Genomic DNA, 22,080 nt, shown 5'->3' on the forward strand with positions numbered 1-22,080 from the left:
TCTGTGCCTCGCGCTCTTCTTTCCTCTTCCCCTCTCTTGCTATTTTTATCATAATTCTGCCCTTTTATAAACCCCGCTAAACCCTCATTCCGTCTCAATCTTTCAATTCTTCATCTTAAAAATAACTTCAAATCCACTCAAATCAAAAACCAAACATACACCTCAAAATGAGACCGTCGCCGTCGTATTCCTATTCAAACCACCACCATCGCCAAGACCGTCCGTACTGGCCTCCGGATCAGCACCGGCAACCGGGGCCGCCACGTCAGCCCTACACTCTCATCCTCGTCCGTAGGAAACCCATGTTCGCCTCTGACATTCAAACCCTAATCCAGGATTGCCCGTACCGACCGTACACCTCGTCAGTGCGCCCCATTGGCCCGCTTGCCGCTGTTATGACATACAACAACTGGAATAATGCCGTCGGCGCTGCTGCCTTTTTCTGGAAGCAACGTCTTGCCGGGTCCCACTTTCTGACAACAAAATTGGACCCGCCAGCAGAACCTGGTTCGCCTGATTTTGCATATGAGATGCGCCAGATGGCGGTTGTGTTCTCGCTCCACATCGACGGTCTCCTTGAGACCCATCCGGCTGTGACGAGGTGGGAGCAGAGGGGTTTTGAACTTGATTCTGAGATAGAAAAGGTTTCTAGGATGTTGAGTTCGAGAAACAGGTTGGCGGTTTTTGCTGAACTGCAAGAGAGGAAGAAAGGGTTAGAATTGGAGAAGGATCAAGTGCATAGCCGACTGGAGGAGTTTAGAGAAGCCATGGATTGTATACTGTCTTGGTTGAGACGGGGGACAGGGGTAGCAGAAGAAGGGGAGAAAGTTGGGATATTTAAACTGGGGAAACAAATAGATTTTGACCGGTTACATTATTTGATTGTCAGAGAGTGTAGGAGGCTAGAAGATGGGTTGCCAGTGTATGGATGTAGGAGAAAAATGTTGACTCACATTTTTGCTAACCAGGTAACTTCTCCCTTTTAGTGCTAAACAAATTTGTTTTTGGTGTATAGAATAGTGATTTAATTATGTCGCGCTTGAACTAGATGTCTGAATTATTTTGCAGTAACAACAATTAGATGCTAGCTTGATGCAAACAATTTAAATGATTTTGTTTTGTACTACTGGATACATAACTTGAGCTAGTACCAAAGAATATTTCTACATTAATTGAAAAAAAATACAAATAATGAATTTTCTGCAAATTTCTGAGACATAATTGTCAGGGTATTGAAGACTTGACAACTCCCTTTGAAATTGAAAATATTTAATTCCCCTGTTTAACTATTTTGCAATAACTGTAATAATCTTAAGTTTTATTGGAGAAAAATAGATATCTTGTAAAATACAAAAATCCTTAATGTAAGAATAAAGGATGTCCTCTCATTGGCATGAAATACAAAACCATCCAGCAATATTTGATTGGGTGTCTAAATGAAAATATATCATTTCTGTACTAGAAAACTGTTAAACTACTTTTACCTTGTTAACTGATTAGAAATAGTAAGCTTTTTCAGTCTTGGGCATAGTTGTCGAGTACCAGTAACCGGAGCCATTAATTAATTGTTTGTTATTTATTGGTCTGGTCAGTATTTCTTTATGTATTGGTTAATTCCTTCATCTATTATTAGCAGGTTATGGTCTTAATTGGAGAGACTGGTTCAGGCAAGAGCACACAGTTGGTTCAGTACTTGGCTGACTCTGGTTTTGCCAATGATGGCTCGATTGTGTGCACACAGCCGCGCAAGATTGCAGCCGTATCTCTGGCACAGCGGGTGGGTGAGGAAGCAGCTGGATGCTATACGGACAACCATGTGGTGGCCTATCCCTCCTACTCATCCTCCCAACAATTCAAATCCCAAGTCATTTTTACGACTGACCACTGCTTGCTCCAGCATTGCATGAATGGCACTGCCCTTGATGGCATCTCATACATCTTAGTTGATGAGGCTCATGAGAGGAGCCTCAACACCGACCTCTTGCTGGCACTAATAAAAAATAAACTTCTAGAGAGGATGGATTTAAGGCTTATTATAATGTCAGCAACGGCTGATGCCAACAAGTTGGCAGAGTATTTTTATGGTTGTGGTGCTTTTCATGTCTCAGGTCGAACATTCCCGGTGGATATTAAGTATCTGCCGAGTGTAAATGACAGGGAGACCAATGACTTTGGATCTTATGTTTCTGATGCTATAAGAGCAGTAGCGAATATACACAAGAGTGAAGGGGAAGGTGATATTCTAGCCTTTCTGACGTCTCAGATGGAAGTGGAGCATGCTTGTGAGAGTTTTGCTAATCCCAAGGCTGTTGTACTGCCGATGCACGGGAAGTTGTCGCCTGAAGAGCAGGCCCGGGTTTTTAAAAGCTATCCAGGGAAAAGAAAGATCATATTCTCAACCAACATTGCTGAGACTTCTTTGACAATAAGGGGCGTGAAATTCGTGGTTGATTCTGGAATGATGAAAGAATGTCGGTACCAGCCGAAGAATGGTATGAATGTGCTGAGGGTGACTTGGATCACCCAAAGCTCAGCTAATCAAAGAGCAGGTCGGGCAGGTCGTACTTCCCCTGGTAAATGTTTCCGGCTTTACTCTGAAGAGGAATTCCATGTAATGGAACTGCACCAGGAACCGGAGATAAAGAGAGTACACCTTGGTACCGCAGTACTTAGGATTCTGGCATTAGGTGTCAAAGATGTGCATGAATTCGAGTTTGTGGATGCACCCAGCCCAGAAGCTATAGACAAGGCAGTTAGGAATTTGGTACATTTAGGAGCAATTATTCCTCAGGATGATGGGTACTTGCTGACTAGTACTGGTCAATCCCTGGTCAAACTTGGTATTGAACCCCGCTTGGGTAAGATGATACTAGACTGTTTTGCGTGTGGGTTGAGGAAAGAGGGGTTGGTTCTAGCAGCGGTTATGGCAAATGCAAGTTCTATATTTTGTCGGGTTGGGTCCGAAGAAGAAAAATTGAAGGCAGATTGTCTCAAAATCCCCTTTTGTCACCCTGATGGAGACCTTTTTACACTACTTTCAGTTTACAAGAAATGGGAGGAGGAGAGAGATAACCGCAACAGGTGGTGCTGGGAGAATAGCATAAATGCCAAATCCATGAGGCGGTGTCAAGAAACCGTGAGAGAACTGGAGTACTGCTTGAAGCAAGAGGTTAGTACCATTGTACCGAGCTATTGGACATGGGACCCTGACAGGAGGAGCTTGCATGATAAGTCTCTTAAACGGATTATACTCTCTTGTCTCGTAGAAAACCTTGCCGTGTTTTCGGGGTATGATAAGTTAGGTTATCAGGTTGCCTTGACAGGTCAAAATGTGAAGTTACACCCGTCGTGCTCTTTGTTGATGTATAACAATAACCCTGGCTGGGTTGCTTTTGGGGAGATTTTATCGTCTGTAAACCATTATCTGGTTTGTGTGTCGGTAGTTGATTATGAGGATCTGTGCACAATTGAGACTCCTTTTGACAGACAGAAGATTGAAAGCTCCAAGTTGCACATGCGATCAATAACTGGAGTTGCCAATAGTGTGCTAAAGAGGTTTTGTGGTAGGTCATGCCAGAATTTGCACAGGCTCATTGCACAGGTTCGAAAGGATTGCACGGATGACCGTATAAGTATAGAGGTTGATTTTGATGGTGATCAGATACAGATCTTTGCCATGGAAAAAGATTTGTGGGAGATCTATGCACGTGTAAGTAATGCATTGGACCGTGAAGAGAGGTGGCTACAGGATGAGTGCTGGGAGCGGTCTCTGTATCCAGTTCGGGGCGGACCAGGTGGACCTCCGCAAGTTGCTCTTCTCGGGTCGGGTGGTGAGATCAAACATCTCGAGCTGGACAAACGCTCTCTGACAGTGGACATTTTCCATCCCAATGCGCAAACTCTGGTGGAAAAGGACCTTCTTTGCATGATTGACCAGTGTGCATACGGTGGTATGGCAAATGTGCACAAATTTGTGGGGTCTGGCCAGGTAGCTTGCATGGACCCCACCAAGTGGGGCCGTGTCACCTTTCTAACACCAGATAAGGCGGAGTATGCTGTTAAAACCCTGAATGGTCTAGAATTTGAAGGCACCCTTCTCAAGGCGGTCCCAGTATTGATCTCCCCTGACCACCGCAACTTTCCTTTTCCTGCGGTGCGTGCCAAGGTCTCCTGGCTGAGGCGGCCAAGCAAGGGGGTCGCACTTGTAGCATGTTTAAAAGGGGAGGCTCCAATAATCCTGCGTGACATGTTCTTGCTTGCTATTGGAAACCGCTATGTGAATTGTGAGATCAGCACTAAGTTTGAAAACTGCATATTTGTAACTGGAATCCCACGGGATGCATCTGAAAAGGAGATACGTGAGGCAATCCACAGCACGACCAGCCGGCAGATACTGGACATTCGTATACTGCGAGGCCCTGCGGGGGCCCAGCCATCAGAAGCTGATTGCGCAGAGGCTCTTATAAGGGAGATACGGGAGTACATGCCTGACAAGAACTCTCCTGAGAAAAACTTCCGGGTGGAGGTGTTCACACCCGAGCTGAATGATTTCCACATGAAGGCTGTGATCACCTTCAATGGGAGCTTGCATCTGGAGGCAGCAAAGGCACTTGACCACCTTGAGGGACACGTCTTGCCAGGGTGCCTTCCGTGGCAGACTATTCAATGCCAGCATGTGTTTACTACCTCCCTCACATGCTCCGCGCGTGTTTACAATGTTGTCAAAGAAGAGATACATTCAGAGCTCAGGAGTTTCCAGAACAAAAAGGGTAAACTCAACTGATTTCTCCTTTAGTCGTAGCAACTGACTGGTAGGTTTTGTCAATTACAACTTTAGCCAGTCCATCCTGGTATTTATTTTAAATAGCTACATGTTAACCTCACCTATGCAATTAGAAATGAAGAAAATAAATAAATTAGAAATGAAGATATGGTACTAGTGTCTTATTTCTTTATGCACCAACAACTTATGCTGTTGATGCATGTACACAGGTATCTCATACAATATTGAGAAGAATGAAAATGGGGCTTTCAGGGTACGGGTCACAGCAAATGGAACAAAAACCATAGCAGATCTGCGACGGACACTGGAGCTGCTTATGAAGGGCAAAATCCTGGATCTCAGTCATCCGGGCATGACACCCTCCCTTCTCCATCTGGTCCTCACTCGAGATGGCATCAGTATCCTGCGTGCACTTGAGAAGGAGACTCAAACGTACATTTTATACGACCGTCAATGCCTTAACGTGAAAATCTTTGGCACAACGCAGAAGATCGAGGAAGCTGAGAAGAGGCTCTTGAATTCACTTGTGCAATTGCATGAGAAGCAGCATTTAGAGATCAAGCTCAAGGGACTGGGCCTACCCCCAAATCTGATGAAGGAGGTAATCAGGTGGTTTGGTCCAGATCTGGGTTTGTTGAAAGTGAGGGCCCCCGGGTCTGAATTTAGCCTCAATACAAGGCGGCATGTGCTGTATGTTAGAGGAAGTATGGAGGATAAGCAGAGAGTAGAGGAGGCGGTTGCTGAAGTGGCGGCCTCCATTGGTTGTGATGCAGGTATGTCTCTCATGAACGGAGAAACAACACTTACAGTATCTTGTAGACTCTGAATTGTGGTGCTAAACCATAAATGATGTCCGAAACAAGAATCTTTACTCGTTTGGTCAAGTTTTAAGTTGTTAATTGAATAATTTTCCGTGCTTCTAACTCAATTTCACATTGTTTAGCTTGAAATTACCCTCAATTATGCAGTCCATAACATAAGAAAAATTGTAGCAGAGATGTATTAAAAAAAAGATCCCAGTGGATCTGTACTGTAACTACTGTTACCCACCATGATCCTTACAAACAGACAGTCCAATATTTGATGTGCATTGGAATTTTAACCTGTATTTCCTTCGATGATACAGGTACAACAGGTCAAACTTCCGCTGACTTGGACCTGTGCCCAATATGTCTCTGCGAACTGGATGAACCTTACAAGCTGGAGTCATGTGGCCATAGTTTCTGTCGCACATGCCTCATGGACCAGTTTGAGAGCTCTATCCGGTCGCGTGAAGGCTTTCCTCTCTGCTGCCTCAAGGCAGGCTGTAGAAGGCCAATCATCCTCCTTGATCTCAAGACCCTTCTTTCCACTGAGCGCATTGATGAGCTGTTCCGTGCATCGCTTGGATATTTTGTTGCCACCAATGCTGCCACCTACCGCTTCTGCCCAGCCCCTGACTGCCCCTCGGTGTACAAACTCGCCTCACCCGGCTTAGACGAGGATGAGCTATTTGTCTGTGGCGCCTGCTATACAGAGACATGTAGGAAGTGCCATCAAGAATACCATCCGTTTGTGACTTGCGAGCGGTACAAGGAGTACAAAGCAGACCCAGATCTGTCACTGGCCGAGTGGAGAAACGGGAGGGAGAATGTAAGAGATTGCCCTGCAAATTGTGGGTTTGTGATAGAAAAAGTTGACGGATGCAATCATGTGGAGTGCAAGTGCCAGAAGCACGTCTGTTGGAGTTGTATGGCTTTCTTTGATACCAGTGAGGGTTGCTACAGTCATCTCCGAGCCGTGCATGAGTCCATTCTACCGCTGGATCAATTACATATATTGGACATTTAAGTACTTGTGCTTGTCATACTATGTTGTATAATATAATAATATGGTATAGTTTTCTATAGTAGTACTTTTAAAAATCTCGCCTTTGTGATAGGTGAGGGTTAGGCTGTAATATACTAATTCGGTTTTTAAGCAGACTGGTATAGGCTAATGGCTATAGCTAGCGGTACTCAGAGAGAAAATGATTAGTTTTGTCTCATGTTTACCACTTTGATCAAAAAGATGTTTACTGTAGTAAAAAGGTGTTTAATTCGTCTATTCTGAATGTTTTAAAGTACACTAATATTCCAAATTTTGAACTTCTCTATCTAAAATTTGAATCGTTCTAAAGTTGCACACTTGGTTATTGCCAGTACACTTGGCAATTAAAAAAGGGGGGAATTTCACGTATACCCCTCAAAAACTTCAAAATTACATATTTCCCCCTCTAAAGTTTGAAATTACATATTTTCCCCTCTAAACTTCAAATACTCACAAATTTATCCATTTTATTGTCTTTTATATTAAAACTCATTCTAAATTTATAAAATACTCATTTTACCCTTTTATTAAAAGCATATAAAGCCCATCAAACTCAAAATTGAATCTGAACAATTTTTCTACCGTGCAAACTACTTTTAAATATGCGTGTGCAAGATCAACATGAATCTTGATGCGAACACGCACGTATATTGATGTGACGTGCACAGATCTTAATGGGATGCGCACCAATCAATATTGCTTTAAGATCCGTGCATGCTAGATCAACACGAAATTGAAGCACTATGCACAGATCTTAATGTGATGCACACGGATCAAACGGTAGAGGAACCCTTTAGATTTAAATTTGAGTTTGATGGGCTTTATATGCTTTTAATAAAAGGGTAAAATGGGTATTTTATAAATTTAGAATGAGTTTTAATATAAAAGACAATAAAATGGGTAAATTTGTGAGTTTGTGAAGTTTAGAGGGGGAAATATGTAATTTCAAACTTTAGAGGGGGAAATACGTAATTTTGAAGTTTTTGAGGGGTATACGTGAAATTCCCCCTTAAAAAAGACAGCTGGACTATTCATTTTTTTTAAAATTTGATTATAAAAGTAAAATGTCTTTTAGCAACTATAAACATGATTGTTGCAAAATGGACACCTAGTTATTTATCTTCTAAAGTGAGAACTTAAAGAGTAACTGTAATATTTCTATTATTTTGTATCTGTATTTTTTAATAATATTCGACAATTAGAAGTTTACATAAGAAAATAATTAAAAATAATTACCAGTATATGATCACTAACAGTATCTTCATTTGTGAAAGTGTATAAGATAATATCATATTAGTAACTTCCGTAATTATTTTTAAATAAGGGCTTCTGTTAATCCCAACATTAATTTCTTTTTTAATGTCTCTTGCGGGGAATGAACTCTGATCTTTTTCTTGAGAAAAGGAGGACCCTCCTATTCTCCAATCCGAACCGTTGAAAATTGATCAAACGGGTTCAGTTACATCTGATTTGTTTTAATAGATTATATTGATATAAAATAAAAATGTAATTGAAGCCGTTTGATCGATTTTCAACGGTTCAGATTGGAGAATAGGAGGGTCCTCCTTTTCTCGAGAAAAGGAGCAGATTGGCTTCCCTCTTGTGGTTGGCAAGCGGTTCATTATTTCTAAATTAATTGCATACCACCTACATTTATGCAATTACTTAGTTTTGGTTGTGGTTTAACATTTTTATTATTTTAAATTTAATATCTCTGTAATTGTGGATTGCATATAAAATCAGTTATTGTTTTATACTATTATGTCTTTAATTGTAATTAAAATTATTAGTTGCCATATCATCCTTTATAAATTATAATAGCTTGGTAATTAAAACAAAAATGCTCTAATTTTTTTTTGAAGTACTTCATTTTCTTATTTATTAAAAAAATATGCAAATTTTGTCAAAATATAGTCCAATCTGTTCGAGGTAATGCCATCCTTGACAGTTTTCAACAGTCAATTCCCAGCTATCGAGTTTTGACAAACCCCCTGAACTCCTATTTTTTCGGAAATTCTTTTATTTAATAAATGTTTAATCGGGATTTAATTCTATCTAAGAAATATTACGATAAATTTTAAATTATTGGAAGTTGGAGATATCAACTCCGGACCAAATGAAAATTCCTAATTCCCTTCACTTTAAAAATAAATAAAAAGAAAGCAAAAGTTAGAAACGGAAATGTAAACACGGTGCTCAAGCTGGGCATGTTGTGTAGTGCACGCGGATGAATTTTCAGAAGAGAGTGGTACAAATTACAGTTGTATATATTTTCACGAAATCAAACGGTTGACAAGTATGCTGACACATTGTTGAATATCGGCATCGCATTAACTTATGCTTATCTGAGTTCTGTACAAAACCACTTTAATATCTCCATTTTAATGTTCATGAATTTAATGAGGATATGTAGTTAATAAAATAATTTCCCATTGTATTTATTAAATAAAAAATGTTTATATTTTTCCAGTAGAAGTAATGAATACTTTCATATCGTTTGGCAAAATGGAAAACTCTACTATTATTCAACATTTTACATCACAAGTCATCAATACAGGGGCAAAATTAGACTTTCAACTTATGAAGATCAAACTTGAATGGAGTCAATTATATAAAATTTTCTTGTTGCGAATAGAGATCATTTTACACTAATTGTAACATTCTACTTTAAATTATATAGAAAATAAGTTATAAATAAAAAATTTTGGAAAAAAAATGAGAGTTAATTGACCCCATTCTTACATTATATATCCGGCACATCGATACAAACTCAATATAAAATAGACCACACAAATGGATTTATCTGGGTGGGTGGGGGGTGGGGGGGGGTGGGGGGGGTGGGGGGGGGGGGGGGAGGGGGGGGGGGGAGGAGTTCTTTCATTAGTGTGGGTATCTTATTTGTGTTTCATACATAAAGGACAACCAAATTGTCTTTTTATATATATATATATATATATATATATAGAGGTTGGCTAAGATTAAAGTGGTAGTTTCTGAGCTTTGGTGCTACCAATTCGTTTTTTAATTTTCAAAGTTCAAAACGTCGATCCGAACCGTTCAAGTTGTTTTCCATATTAAATTGTGCTTGGAGACCAAATTTTACATTTTTCTGAATTTTTTTACTATTTATTAAGCCACTTTGAAAATCGTTGATCCAACGGTGGCTTAACAAAACAGTAAAATCAGAAGCCACCGTTGGATCAGCTGTTTTCAAAGTGGCTTAATAAATAGTAAAAAAATTCAGAAAAATATAAAATTTGGTCTCCAAGCACAATTTAATATGGAGAACATCTTGAATGGTTCAGATCGACGTTTTAAAATTTAAAAATTGAAAAACGAATTGGTAGCACCAAAGCTCAGGAACTACCACTTTGATATTAACCAACCTCTCTCTCTATATATCTATTTATATATTTCTTAATGAGTCAGACTCAAATGTTATAAATAGTATAAGGTGTTTCGTACTATGGTTTAAAAAAATTATTTTATAAATTTCAAATTTCAATTTAAGTAACTCAGTAAATTAATAATATAATGAACTTATAGAATACTAATTTTTATTTATTTTTATTTTTTTATGATTTATGAAAGATGAAAAAAAGTGACTTAAAATTTGACAATTTTCTTTATTTTTAAGTTATTTTTTACTATCTTTTATAAATAAAAAAATAGTAAAGCAATTATAAAAATTATAAAAATTAATATTCTACCAATTTATTATATAATTAATTTATTAAGTTATTTAGATTGAAATTTAAAATTTATATGATAAATTTTTGAGAGCGTAAGTTGTAATAACTTGAGTTGACCGAATGTCACTTCATAATTATCATTACACAATAGTTATTGCATATGATTATAATAAAGACTTGAGTTGACCGAATGTCACTTCATACGACATGATTGATCATTCATGTCATAACTTCGTACAAGTCCAGCTGGATTGAAACGGCTTAAACCTTTAAATTGCTCAAATAAGCTTTTTTATCGATATTAAAGCGCTTTTAATGCATGGAAATAATAACAAATGCTTTTATTTTTATTTAGTGCAATCTAAAAGTATATTTTTTCTTCTTAAAATAACGTTAGCTTAATCCTTAATATCAATCTGCTAATTTAATATATTATACAACTGATCAACACTATTGAAATTAATGATATTTCGAATTACACAATTGAAAACATTTTTTTTTTTAAATTGATAATATTATTTTTAGCGTACCAACTCGAAAAATTAACGTTAATATTTATATATATTATTAGAGGCAATTAAACCCATTATATGTCTGGCCTTGCACTCGTTTTCCAGCAAATGAAAACTGGAATAAACTCTCCAAATATTTATTTGTAAACTGGAGAGGACCAGATTTCTGATTAATTAATTGAATAACATATTATTATAATTTGATTAAGTTTGTGTTTAACCCAAAAAACATCCCTCCACGTTCTCCACATATATCAACTCTCTTTTCTCCATTTCAATGGAGCTTCCATGGCACCTCCGGTCCACCGTGGACCATTGAGAATTATCCCAGCAATCCTCCTTTCCCTCCATCAAACCTCTACTAGTACTGCTGCCGCCCATCCCCTCCACCCCAACATCCATATCGGCAGCATTGGTGGTTTTAAATTGATCACTTTTATCCTTTTCGGAGTTGTCATCGTCGCTCTCTTTTTTCTTGGTTTCTTCACGGCATACTTGCGGCGTTGCCTCCGGAACCGGAACCGTAACACCTCTTCCCAAGCCGCGGTTCTCGCTGCTGTCACTGCCGCTGCAATTGCCACTCCTCCTCCTAACCGCCGACGCCGAGGCCTGGACCGAACTACCATCGACTCCTTCCCTTCAATACCATTCTCCAGTGTGCAATGCATCAAGCCAACTAAACTTCGTTATGGTCCAGAATGTGCCATATGTCTCGGTGGATTCTCCGACGAAGAGATGCTGCGGCTCCTGCCAGGTTGCCGCCATGTTTTCCATGCGGAATGCATCGACAGATGGTTATCATCTCACATTACATGTCCTGTTTGCCGTGCCGATCTGTCTGACCCAATTGTAGCAGCCGCTGGTGAATCTTTAATGGCGGATTTAGCTGACGAGAGGTGTTCTGATGCAATTGAGATTGTAGTTGAGATGTTCCATGTAGATCCTGATCCTGATCTTGATGCAGATCCACAACTTCACCCGGTAATGGTACACCCTGACAATGCGAGGCAAGATTTAGATTTAGCGAAACAGTACCGGCGAGCAGCGAGTCTAGTTTCTTTTCATGGCAGGATCAGTGCACCGTTAGAGTCTCTTGTTCGGAATTTATCAAGTCAACGGCAGATACAAGCTGATTCGGATTTGGGTCAAAGATCCAGTATGCCAATCCTACAAGGTACCCCGAGACATTCGGATCCGGGGCAAAGACCCGGTAAGCTGTTCCTACACGGATTGCATAGACATGAGTGCGGTGGATCTCGGGCAGGCGGTACGTCCAGGAGGTCTGGATGGGAGGTGGGACCCACAGGCAACCAGAAGGAAAGAAATTATGCACATTACGTTAGTTTTACGGGATTTGTCATACGTGGTGACGTGGCGGCCAATGATTGGCTACCGGAGATATTTCAGGTTTCTTCTTCAGTGCAATCAACACCTTCAAATTGAAGTAATTTTTCCTCCTTTAATCAAATCACAAGTCTGGGTTCAAATGTCACATATTGTTGATATCTTAGCATAACACACTCGACATTTCTCTTTTTTCAACTCAAGGTACGTGCATGGAGATTTAAATGAAACATATGATGTATATAAATTCAATTTTTATTACTTTGCACTGACTATGTTTTACGCTCTTATTGAATTATTAATTGGGATTACTGAATGTTGAGGCTACTTCATGTTACTTAAATTGTTAGATAATTAAGAGCATGTGCATTTTTGAAAGTCGTAGATTTGAAGTTCATTGCTTGTATATTGAAGGTGATTTAAGAGTTTCAATTCGATCCTATAAAATGGAAGTATGTGTATTTGTAATTGTAAGTAATACTTTTGGACAACTTAAACAAATAACCTCAAAAAATATTAACCCATTTTGTTTCCTACAATTTATGTATTATTTCAATTTGAGAAATTCACTTAATATTTTAATAATTTAATTCTATATCTTTGTAGTAGGTAATTGTAAAAACGCTAATAAGACAATTTCTCAGATTGCTAAATAAGAAAATTTATTAAATTACTGATTGTGCACAACATTATAATTAATATTTCAATATCACACTTGTTCAAGCATATGCGCTAATGCAAAATCGAGAACATACCATACCAGTGCACAAATTCATTCAATCACATACTGGTATTCGCCAGCCAAAATTTCCTTTGACAGTATTACCTTCGGTTGCTCAATTGCATCTACACAAGGAAATATTGTGCTGATCGAAAGCTTAATTTTAACCAAGATAAATGTATACTTGAACCAATTTATTTGAAAAAAAAAATTCAATATAATTAAGAAAAATGAAAACCAAAACGAAAAATCAAAAGAGGAAATATCAACTATCCCACCAAAATGTTACTGTACTGATGCGCTTGAAAAACATTTTAGAACGACAGTCAATTGAGCTACCAATAAACCATATCATCTAATTTCTTGAATTTCAGAACCACAGTCAGGTTTGCTCAGCATTTTCACCAACTCATTGCATGAAAATTCCTTCCCCCTTAAAACCTCTTCGGTGAAATCGGGCAAGTCTTTTATAAATCCCCTTCCCTTGTCTTCCCCATCTATCCCTAAAGAATCTAACACTGTCAATACAAACCTTGGGTCAAGCGCCACGCCTTTACCTGCCATTTCACGCAGCAATTGCATTATCTCTTCTCTCATTCCTAGAAGACCATAACCCTTAATTAACGAATCATAAACTGCCACATCAGGCAAAATCCCATTTGCAATCATTTGCCCTAGCACTCTTTTTGCCTCATCTATATTTCCCTTTCTTGAATAAAAACTAATTAGAGATGAGTACGCCTTAAGATCTGGCGATAATCCTCTATCGAGCAACTTCTTGAGCAACTCCTGTGCAACTTCAGACTTGCCAATTTTTAAGGCACTGTAAATCAAGGTGTTGAAAGATGTCATATCAGGCTCGCAGCTCTTCCCAAATTCATGAAATAAACTCATTGCCTCATCAAACAAGTTCAAATCACACATAGTCTTGATCAAAGGGCTCAAGTCGAAAGGACCTGGCTTCAGCCCGTGTTGATGCATTTGATTCAAAAGCTCCACAGCTGAGTCGACCTGCCTCATTTTGCAAAGTCCATTTATCATAATACTGAATGTAAACGAGTTCGGGTGAATGCCAAACTCGGTCATCTCCTCAAATAGCCTCATAGCCTTGTGTTTCTTGTGGATTCGGAGTAAGCCACCAATCAGTAGGTTGTACGTGACCACGCTACTCATGCAATTTTGCTTTTTCATAGTTTTTTGTATCTCCAAGGCTTGGCTCATACGACCCGCTTTACAGAGCCCATGTATTAGAGAATTGAAGGTCTTAACATCTGGTTCAACACCAGACTTTCCATCAAGCATTTCGTTGAGCACATCCAGTGCTTCATCAAATTTAAGCAAATCACAAAGCCCCAATATCAATGTGTTGTAAGTAACCACATCCGGTTTAACACCATTCTCTTTCATCTTTTGTAGAACAACATAAGCATGGTCAATTGAACCATCCTTGGATAATTGATTGATTAAAACATTGTAAGTAATGGTGTTCGGTTTTTGACCTCTCTGTACCATTTGATCCAACACCTTTGTAGCTTCTTCAAACATACCTTCCTTGCATAGCCCATTAATTATGCTAGTGTAGGTAACAGTGTCAGGAGAAATTCCTCTCTGGGACATTTCATCAAGCACGTTGCGTACTTTCTCCCACTGACCAAATTTTGCAAGACCATTAATCAGGCCAGTTAGAGTGACTAGATTAGGTTCAATTCCCACCTGTAACATCTCATCTAACAACTCATTGGCCTTGTCAAAAAGACCCATGTCAGAATATCCAGTAATAAGAGAACTATACACGTATACATCAGCCAAAAGGCCTCTCCTTTTCAACTCATGCAACAAATCCGCAGCTTCATCCATTCTCCCATTCTTGCAAAGACCATTGATGAGTAAAGTATAAGTGATGACATCAAAAGGAATCATCGAACCATGAACCAGGTCGCGAAACAGAGACAGGGCTTGGTCTACACAGCGGGATTTACAGATGTAGTTGAGTGTAGAATTGAAAAGTTGAGTGTTGAGAGAGTAGCCGTATTTGAAGGCGAGAGCAAAGAAGGGGTAGAAGGATTGGGGATTGTGGGGATGCAGTGAAGAAAGGAGAAGAGATGAGAGAGTTGAAGGAATGGGTTTATGGGGTTTATGTGGTTTATGGGTGGTGGGTGAGCTGAAGAAATTGCTGAGAGTAGAAAGAGAGCGTGGAGGAGACCATTTTGCCATGCGATTCATTGATTGTAGTAGGCGATTCTCCACAAAGAATAAGAATAATGTAGAAAAGCGTCGTATGATACGGACTGTTATTTATATAAAAATAATCCATAAAATATCTTGATACTCATGCTACTAATAAATGTTCTTAAGAAGCCTAACCCATGAAAGAATTCGTAATTTGAGTATTGGGCTCGGAAGGACAGGCCTTTTGAAAGCCCAAACCCATGGACTTTGTGACGCATCGACGAATCATCTCTGTTTCTTTTATTCTTGAGCTGGATCTCAATTTCTAACCGGATCCAAACCCAATCGATCAGATGATTAAGTCGATTCTACCCTTTTGATTTGGCATTAACGAAACAATCAGGGGACTCCATTTTTTTTGTGTGTGACAAAAGTGGGGAGTCCCACCGATTTATGCTGTAGTACAAAAACAGTTCAACATAGAGGAAAAGTATACAATCATAAATAAAACAGCTAAAATTCGGAAATGGAAATCACACTTGCAAGGTTTTTCAGCTATCGGTCTGTGACTAATGTGCAAGGCCACTATGCTACTATTTTCTTTGTGGATAATAAACCAAGTAATTTATTATTGAAGTCAATGGACAACTTGTACTGATATTCTAAACTATTCTTTTCAGATAGGCAAAGACCAAAGAACATGCATGATTTCTAATGGTGTTCAGTGCTCTACGCTGGACACTTTGGAAACACAAAAATAAACTTTGCTTTTAGTCAGTTAAGATCAAAACAGTTGGAAATAATAATTTTACTAATTATGTGTCCATACCAAAGAAATTTTTTAAATATAATGATGTCTTTTCAATTACACAAATACACATCTCAGTCAATTTCTCTCTCATTTTTTTTTTTTTTGTTATTGAAGCAATTCCGTTTGAGCTAAAAGGGTAGTCAAACTGGTTACGGCATAAAGCAAGCAACAACTTTGAGTTTCAGTGAATATGTCATTGGCAAGAGGGAGAGCAGAGGGAGCAACACAACTTTATCTCCAACTAATTTCTGATTACCATCTGCTCATCTGCTCATCTGCACACTGCACTGTTCATTTACTTGTGCGCATGCACTTTTTATTCACTTTATTTTCAAAACAAAAATATTTTTACCTTTCTCTTAAAATGGAAAGTTTATAATGTTTCTTTGTACTCCAGCAAATGGCTGTATCTAACTACATTTCATAAAATTAATGCTGATAAAGTATCAAAAAAGAAATCTTTATCAGTCTCAAGGATAATTATCATGAAATACTTGCAAATTACATTATTTTGTGGGAATAGCTAGTTAACGAGCAATAGTGACATTCATAGGTGCTAGAAATGGATAGGATCCACGTACTATTAGATTTGATTTCTTCTTCGAAAATTGTTTGGGTTTAAAATTGATCTACAACCTTTTCATTTTAAATCAAGTCGGATCCAATTTCGAATATTATCTTTCGGAACTATTAGTTTGTATTATTAATCGTAATAATATAACGTAACACAATAAGTTAATTATTAAAATAACAACTCTAAATTAAATCGCAATCCCTTGAAATTGTAAATATTTCTACATAGCAACATTGGTAATTAAAAACACTATTTTTTTTGAGAAATAGAGAAGATCAAAGATAAAATATCGACATACGTGTATTAGGTTAATACACTATATATAAACAAAAAAGGGTTAATACACTATATCTCGTAAAAGATGGATTCACAAGAATTGTTATATATATTTATTTGCTCATTATATTAACATATGTACACAACACAATAAATGTTTTCGGCCTGGATAAATCTTGTCATATGATTTTATAATGTATGACAATGAGAGCAAAGTTTGAGTGTGATGTGTTTATCAAGAGTTGATGAATACAATTATAAAAATCTAGTGGATTAATGTCAAATAACAAATTTAAATCGTTGAAATTTATTTATTTCATGATTGATGCATGTACGTGCAAAATTTTAAAAATTTTAAATTTATTTAGTACAGAGTGAAGCGTTAAAAAAAATGAATATTTTATAAGTTGTTTTATGTATGAAATTTTCATTATTTTTTTGACCGCTTGACATTGTACCAAATAAATTCGAAACTTTCAAAGTCAAGCAGTTTAGATTCGTTGTTTGAAACCAATTTGATAGACTTTTAAAGTTGTGCTCACCAATTTCTTTTGATGAACACATCACATCCTAACTTTGTTCATGATAGTGATTTAATTAGGTTAATACAATGGGATGGTCTTTCGGTCAAATTTAAAACATATCACAATTATTTGACACAGTTAACTAGAAGAAAATGTTCTAAAACTGTGATTACTCAAAGATCAAGAGCTTGAATCCCATTCACAATTTCGCAATCTTAAAAATTTTTTTGGTTCATTTTCCATAACCTCTTACTCTTTTGTAATGATGTGTTCGGATATAAAGAATATTAATTTTTAGGGGAAATATCATATATGCCCCTCAAAATCATTAAAATTACATATTTTTTTCTCTAAAGTTCATAATATCATATTTAATTTCTAAATTTAAAAAACTCACAATATTACTCATTTTATTGTCTTTTAAAATAATATTTCATCTTTTCCCTTTGCGATATATGTACCAATCATAAGAGGACATGCGGATAGATCGATAATGTCAATGATCAACACTGAATCGAAAAAAAAGGTGTTGAATACCTCAACAGTAGAAAAGGGAAGGTAGCACAATTGGCTAGAAAAATGCCCTAGAGTTGTTATACCCAAAGGTCGAGAGTTCGATTCCCCCTCACAAACCTTGGTAGTAGCAGCTACTACCAAGTTTTCAAAAAAGATACCTCAACAGTAAATGTACCAATCATGAGAGGACAGATATAAAATTTTGGGAGTAACTAGTGGGTGAGAATGGCAACCATAACACACTTATTAGGTCGTTGCATAATTTTAAGCTTATCACGAGTTATAAACTCCCCCATTTGGCATTTGCCCCACCCCTCTCTTGTCCTCAATCAACCCCTCCTTTTACATTTATGCTGTACCTTACGTTGTCCTCCCACTTTAACTGTTTCCTCTTTCCAAGCCCAAAGCAAGAGATCGTACATAGATTTGAAAGGAATGCTATTGTGATCACATCATCACAATCACAAATAAATAGTTTAGATTCGGTTCGAGAAAGTAAAAAAATTGTGATGCCGATATAATTTAAAAATGATTTGATACAACAAGAAAGAAAAAAAAAATCCCAAATAATATTTTTTCTGCAGTTTTTCTCACGAATAATTCCTGATTTGCGTATTATTTGCAAATAAAACGTATTATACGTTCTTTTTTTGTTTTATCCGGAGTTCGGTTTGGAAATGTAAAAAAAGAATAAAAAACCAATTATTCGTGAATTTATTGCGTATATTGGTACTATAATTGTGATCATGCTATTACAAAATTTATAAAATTAGGATGATTCTTTGGATTCTTCGTGAATTATGATGAATTTATAAAATTAGGATGATTTTAAAATAATATTTTTTTTAATAAAAAAAAATTACATGCGGCAAAGTTGAAAATATATATTTTTTTTATAAAATTAAAATCATGTTTAATGTAAAATATCACTATTGGTTGTGTGAAAACCACTATAAAAAGAGTTATATCATTTTATAAATTTACATAATATTTTAGATACATTAACATTATTATATAAATGGGGTGAGATAATAATATGTAAAATCATTCGATCAAGATAAGTGAGAAAAAAAATGTAAATTCAAATGCCACATAATATGACTAAAAGATATTATAACCTAATTAATTTTAGAGAAAATTTTATATATACCACTCAAAAATTATAAAATTACGTATCTCTCCCTTCAAATTCTATAATAACGTACTTATTATTCTTCTGAATGGCCTCCTCCTGCTAATACATGGTATAAGCCGGTACATGCCAAATTTACCATAAAGTACCGCTGCAAATGCAACCAACTAGGAATTGCTTTATCAAACCTTATTATGTGGTTAAAAAATCACATTACAAGAAAGCAAAAGGACAAATATAAATAACAATATAAATTAAGGTGTCAGAATTCTGGTACAGTATACCTTCGGGTTGTGCTCAAGAAATCAATATACAAAATCATTATTCAAACATCTCTTCCTGTAGCTCTTTAAATTAGTAAATATACATTGGAAATAAAGGCGTCCAACATTTTGCTACTCAAAATTCACCAAACCAAACTGAAGGAATGTGCTTCTTTTCTTTCTCGGCAAAAAAAAAAAAAACCTAAATTGGCTTGGTTGAAGACCGGTCACGCAAGCATAGACAGATCTTAGTGTACTCTAATGGGTGTTAATCTATTCAAATGATTTTTTTTTTAAATTATGTAAATTAAAATTTATTAAATTTTTCTTCTTTGTTTAAGTATTTATATAATTAGGAGGTCATGAGTTCGAAATCTGAATGAGAAAATCTTTTGTTGTAATAACATGACAATGAAATTTGAAGGGTTGACCTCCAATCCTCCATCTTTCTTTCAAAAATAAAAAATAAAAATGAAATTTTGATTAATTGAGTGAATACGTGAGTTATTAGAATTTAAGAGAATAAATACATTATAATACAATTTAGACAAAAAAAATACGTAATTTCATAATTTTTGAAGGGTATACATGAAATCCCCCTTAATTTTATGAAGTATTGATTAGCTACCTCAAGTCCTCAACTATTGAGCATAAAAATTGAGTTCGATTCTCCGCTAGGGACCTAGGTTTAAGTCAAAGCTAGAGGGGCCAATATTATTTATTCTAGTCTAACAACTATCACGCATGTTATAAATTTATAATCGCTAACATGCATTTGAATTAGTGAATCTGCACAACCATCTCATAGGTCGTTGCATGGCATAAAGCAACTCACGAGTGATTAAGTACCCTACTCTCCCATTCAACTGTCTTTGACTTGACTTGCTAGTTGATACCATAAACTACTGGTTTGGAGTCTCTCCAGTTAAGAAATTACAGGAGACTCAAGTGCATGATCTGGATGAGCTGTTGTTTTTTTTATTATAAAAATATGAAGGTTTAGCTTTTCAAATTTTAACATCTACAAAAAAAAAAAGTCATTTAGATTGCAAATAATCTTTCACAAAAAAAAAAAAAATTGCTACTAAATCAAAAACTAAGATTTCGAATGTGTCTTTGTGCAGCCAATTTCTATTCCTAAGTAGGTCGCCAAGCAGTCAAGCAGATGTTAGCACGTTGAATTTTATTTAGGATTATCTATTTAATATATATATATGTTCACCAATCCATTTATTTATTTAATTACATGCATGTTATCTGTTGTGTAGAATAAGAGTGAAGAATGGGGATTGGGCCGGTTATCATTTATTCCTTTAAAAGTGCATCCAACGGATAGAAAGCTACGTTCCAGTAGTTAATGGCAATTTAACATTTTGATAACCTCCTAATCACGTTCTTACATGGCATTAATGCCGCCATGTAATTAGAAATTTGTACGTAATGGTGTACTTCATGCCTTTTTCTTAATTTTTAGAAACAGAGAGACAGATAGTCAAAGCTCCAATTTTGTATAATGTATGTACACGAGTTTGTCATCGACAAACTAAGTATTGACACCTGTGTGGGTGGTTCTTATTTATTCGCTAGCCAAAACATAACCTTTCTTGTTAATTATTTTTATATTACAGTATCTCCTGTTTCGCAGGATGAAAACAAACAAAATAATGGGACGTGCGAGATAGACTAATGCTACATTAAATTTGATTAACTGAGTTTGACAGTATTGTAATACATAGTGGCTGTATCATCAGGGGTCAAACAAGCGAATATGCTTTAACGGAACATGTTTTTTACAAAGGAAAACAAAGTTTTGAATTATTTATAGAAAACATTCATTCGATCATCCATGAAAATTAGAAACATCTTCGGCCTTAATTGTAAATTCTATTTATAAAACACCCAGACAAGTAAATGCAAAGTTTCACTGTGAGATTTTTTTTTTTTGTGTGTGTGTGTGATTAAAATGATATCAGATAGCTTAGAGATTCAACTAGAGGTGAAAACGGAGTATCAGCGAGATTCAATTAGGGATGAAAACGGAGCAGATAATATCCGATCCGTATTTGACTCATATTGAAAAATTAGACACGGATATTTGTGAAAATCTGTACCGATATGGATACATATAGCTTTAAATTTTGATTATTCGTATTCAAATAGTGTGTGTATTTCAATATATATATTATGGAAAAAAATATGCATTTACAATTACAATTATATAAATATTATAAACTTTGGTATTTTCCAAATTTTTTTTTTTAATAAATATCCGATTCAATCCATATCCGTTTAATATCTAACTTGTATCTGTATCTAAAAAATAAAAACGGATACAAATATGATTTTACCACTATCTATCTGATCTGTTTCTAGATGCAACCAAACTGAATCTCCTGCCCATAGGTGGGCACGGATTTCCTGTCAACATAATGTATCCATCCATCCATTCATGATCATTGATCTGAACGGTTAGGATTAAAGTAGGGAGAGTATTTGAGTTTTGAGAAGACAAAATTAATACTTTAACCCTAACCGTTCAAAGTATAAATGGATGGATGGATGGGCTGTGTTGACAGAAATTACAGATTCTACAAATGCAGAGATTATACTTTAGTTCAACAAAATCTACTTTAGTAAAAAGCAACGGCATTTATACTTTAGTTCAACAAAATCTACTGCCATATATATATTAGCCTATTAGGTGATTTAAAAAAAAATATATATTCATCTCATGTTTAAGGAAAAAAAAAAAGATATACCAAGTATTATAAGAATATTTTATACATCTACTGCCATATGTATATTTGGTGATTTTAAAAAAAATATATCCATCTCATGCTTAAAGAGAAAAAAAAGATATACCAACTACTATAAGATTTTTTTATAAATCTACATCCAACATTTGTTTAATAAAA

General features: G+C 36.3%; 3 protein-coding genes across 3 annotated transcripts; 2 read left to right on the forward strand and 1 right to left on the reverse strand.

The window, feature by feature from the left end:
- On the forward strand, nucleotides 1-6,851 carry LOC144553003 (ATP-dependent RNA helicase DEAH11, chloroplastic-like). The gene is made up of 4 exons (XM_078301069.1): nucleotides 1-968; nucleotides 1,637-4,769; nucleotides 4,993-5,556; nucleotides 5,910-6,851. Exons 1-4 carry the CDS (start codon nucleotides 168-170, stop codon nucleotides 6,611-6,613), a joined length of 5,202 nt encoding a protein of 1,733 aa, XP_078157195.1. The 5' UTR covers nucleotides 1-167; the 3' UTR covers nucleotides 6,614-6,851.
- A 4,219-nt stretch (nucleotides 6,852-11,070) lies between these two features.
- On the forward strand, nucleotides 11,071-12,555 carry LOC144552963 (uncharacterized). The gene has a single exon (XM_078301013.1). It carries the CDS (start codon nucleotides 11,124-11,126, stop codon nucleotides 12,276-12,278), a length of 1,155 nt encoding a protein of 384 aa, XP_078157139.1. The 5' UTR covers nucleotides 11,071-11,123; the 3' UTR covers nucleotides 12,279-12,555.
- Nucleotides 12,556-13,043: 488 nt separating this feature from the next.
- Nucleotides 13,044-15,141, reverse strand: LOC144553355 (uncharacterized). Its single transcript, XM_078301479.1, has one exon. It carries the CDS (start codon nucleotides 15,121-15,123, stop codon nucleotides 13,252-13,254), a length of 1,872 nt encoding a protein of 623 aa, XP_078157605.1. The 5' UTR covers nucleotides 15,124-15,141; the 3' UTR covers nucleotides 13,044-13,251.
- Nucleotides 15,142-22,080: the final 6,939 nt, after the last annotated feature.

Source organism: Carex rostrata, chromosome 4 (assembly GCF_964058835.1).
Source record: "Carex rostrata chromosome 4, lpCarRost1.2, whole genome shotgun sequence".
NCBI classification, from domain to species: Eukaryota; Viridiplantae; Streptophyta; class Magnoliopsida; order Poales; family Cyperaceae; genus Carex; species Carex rostrata.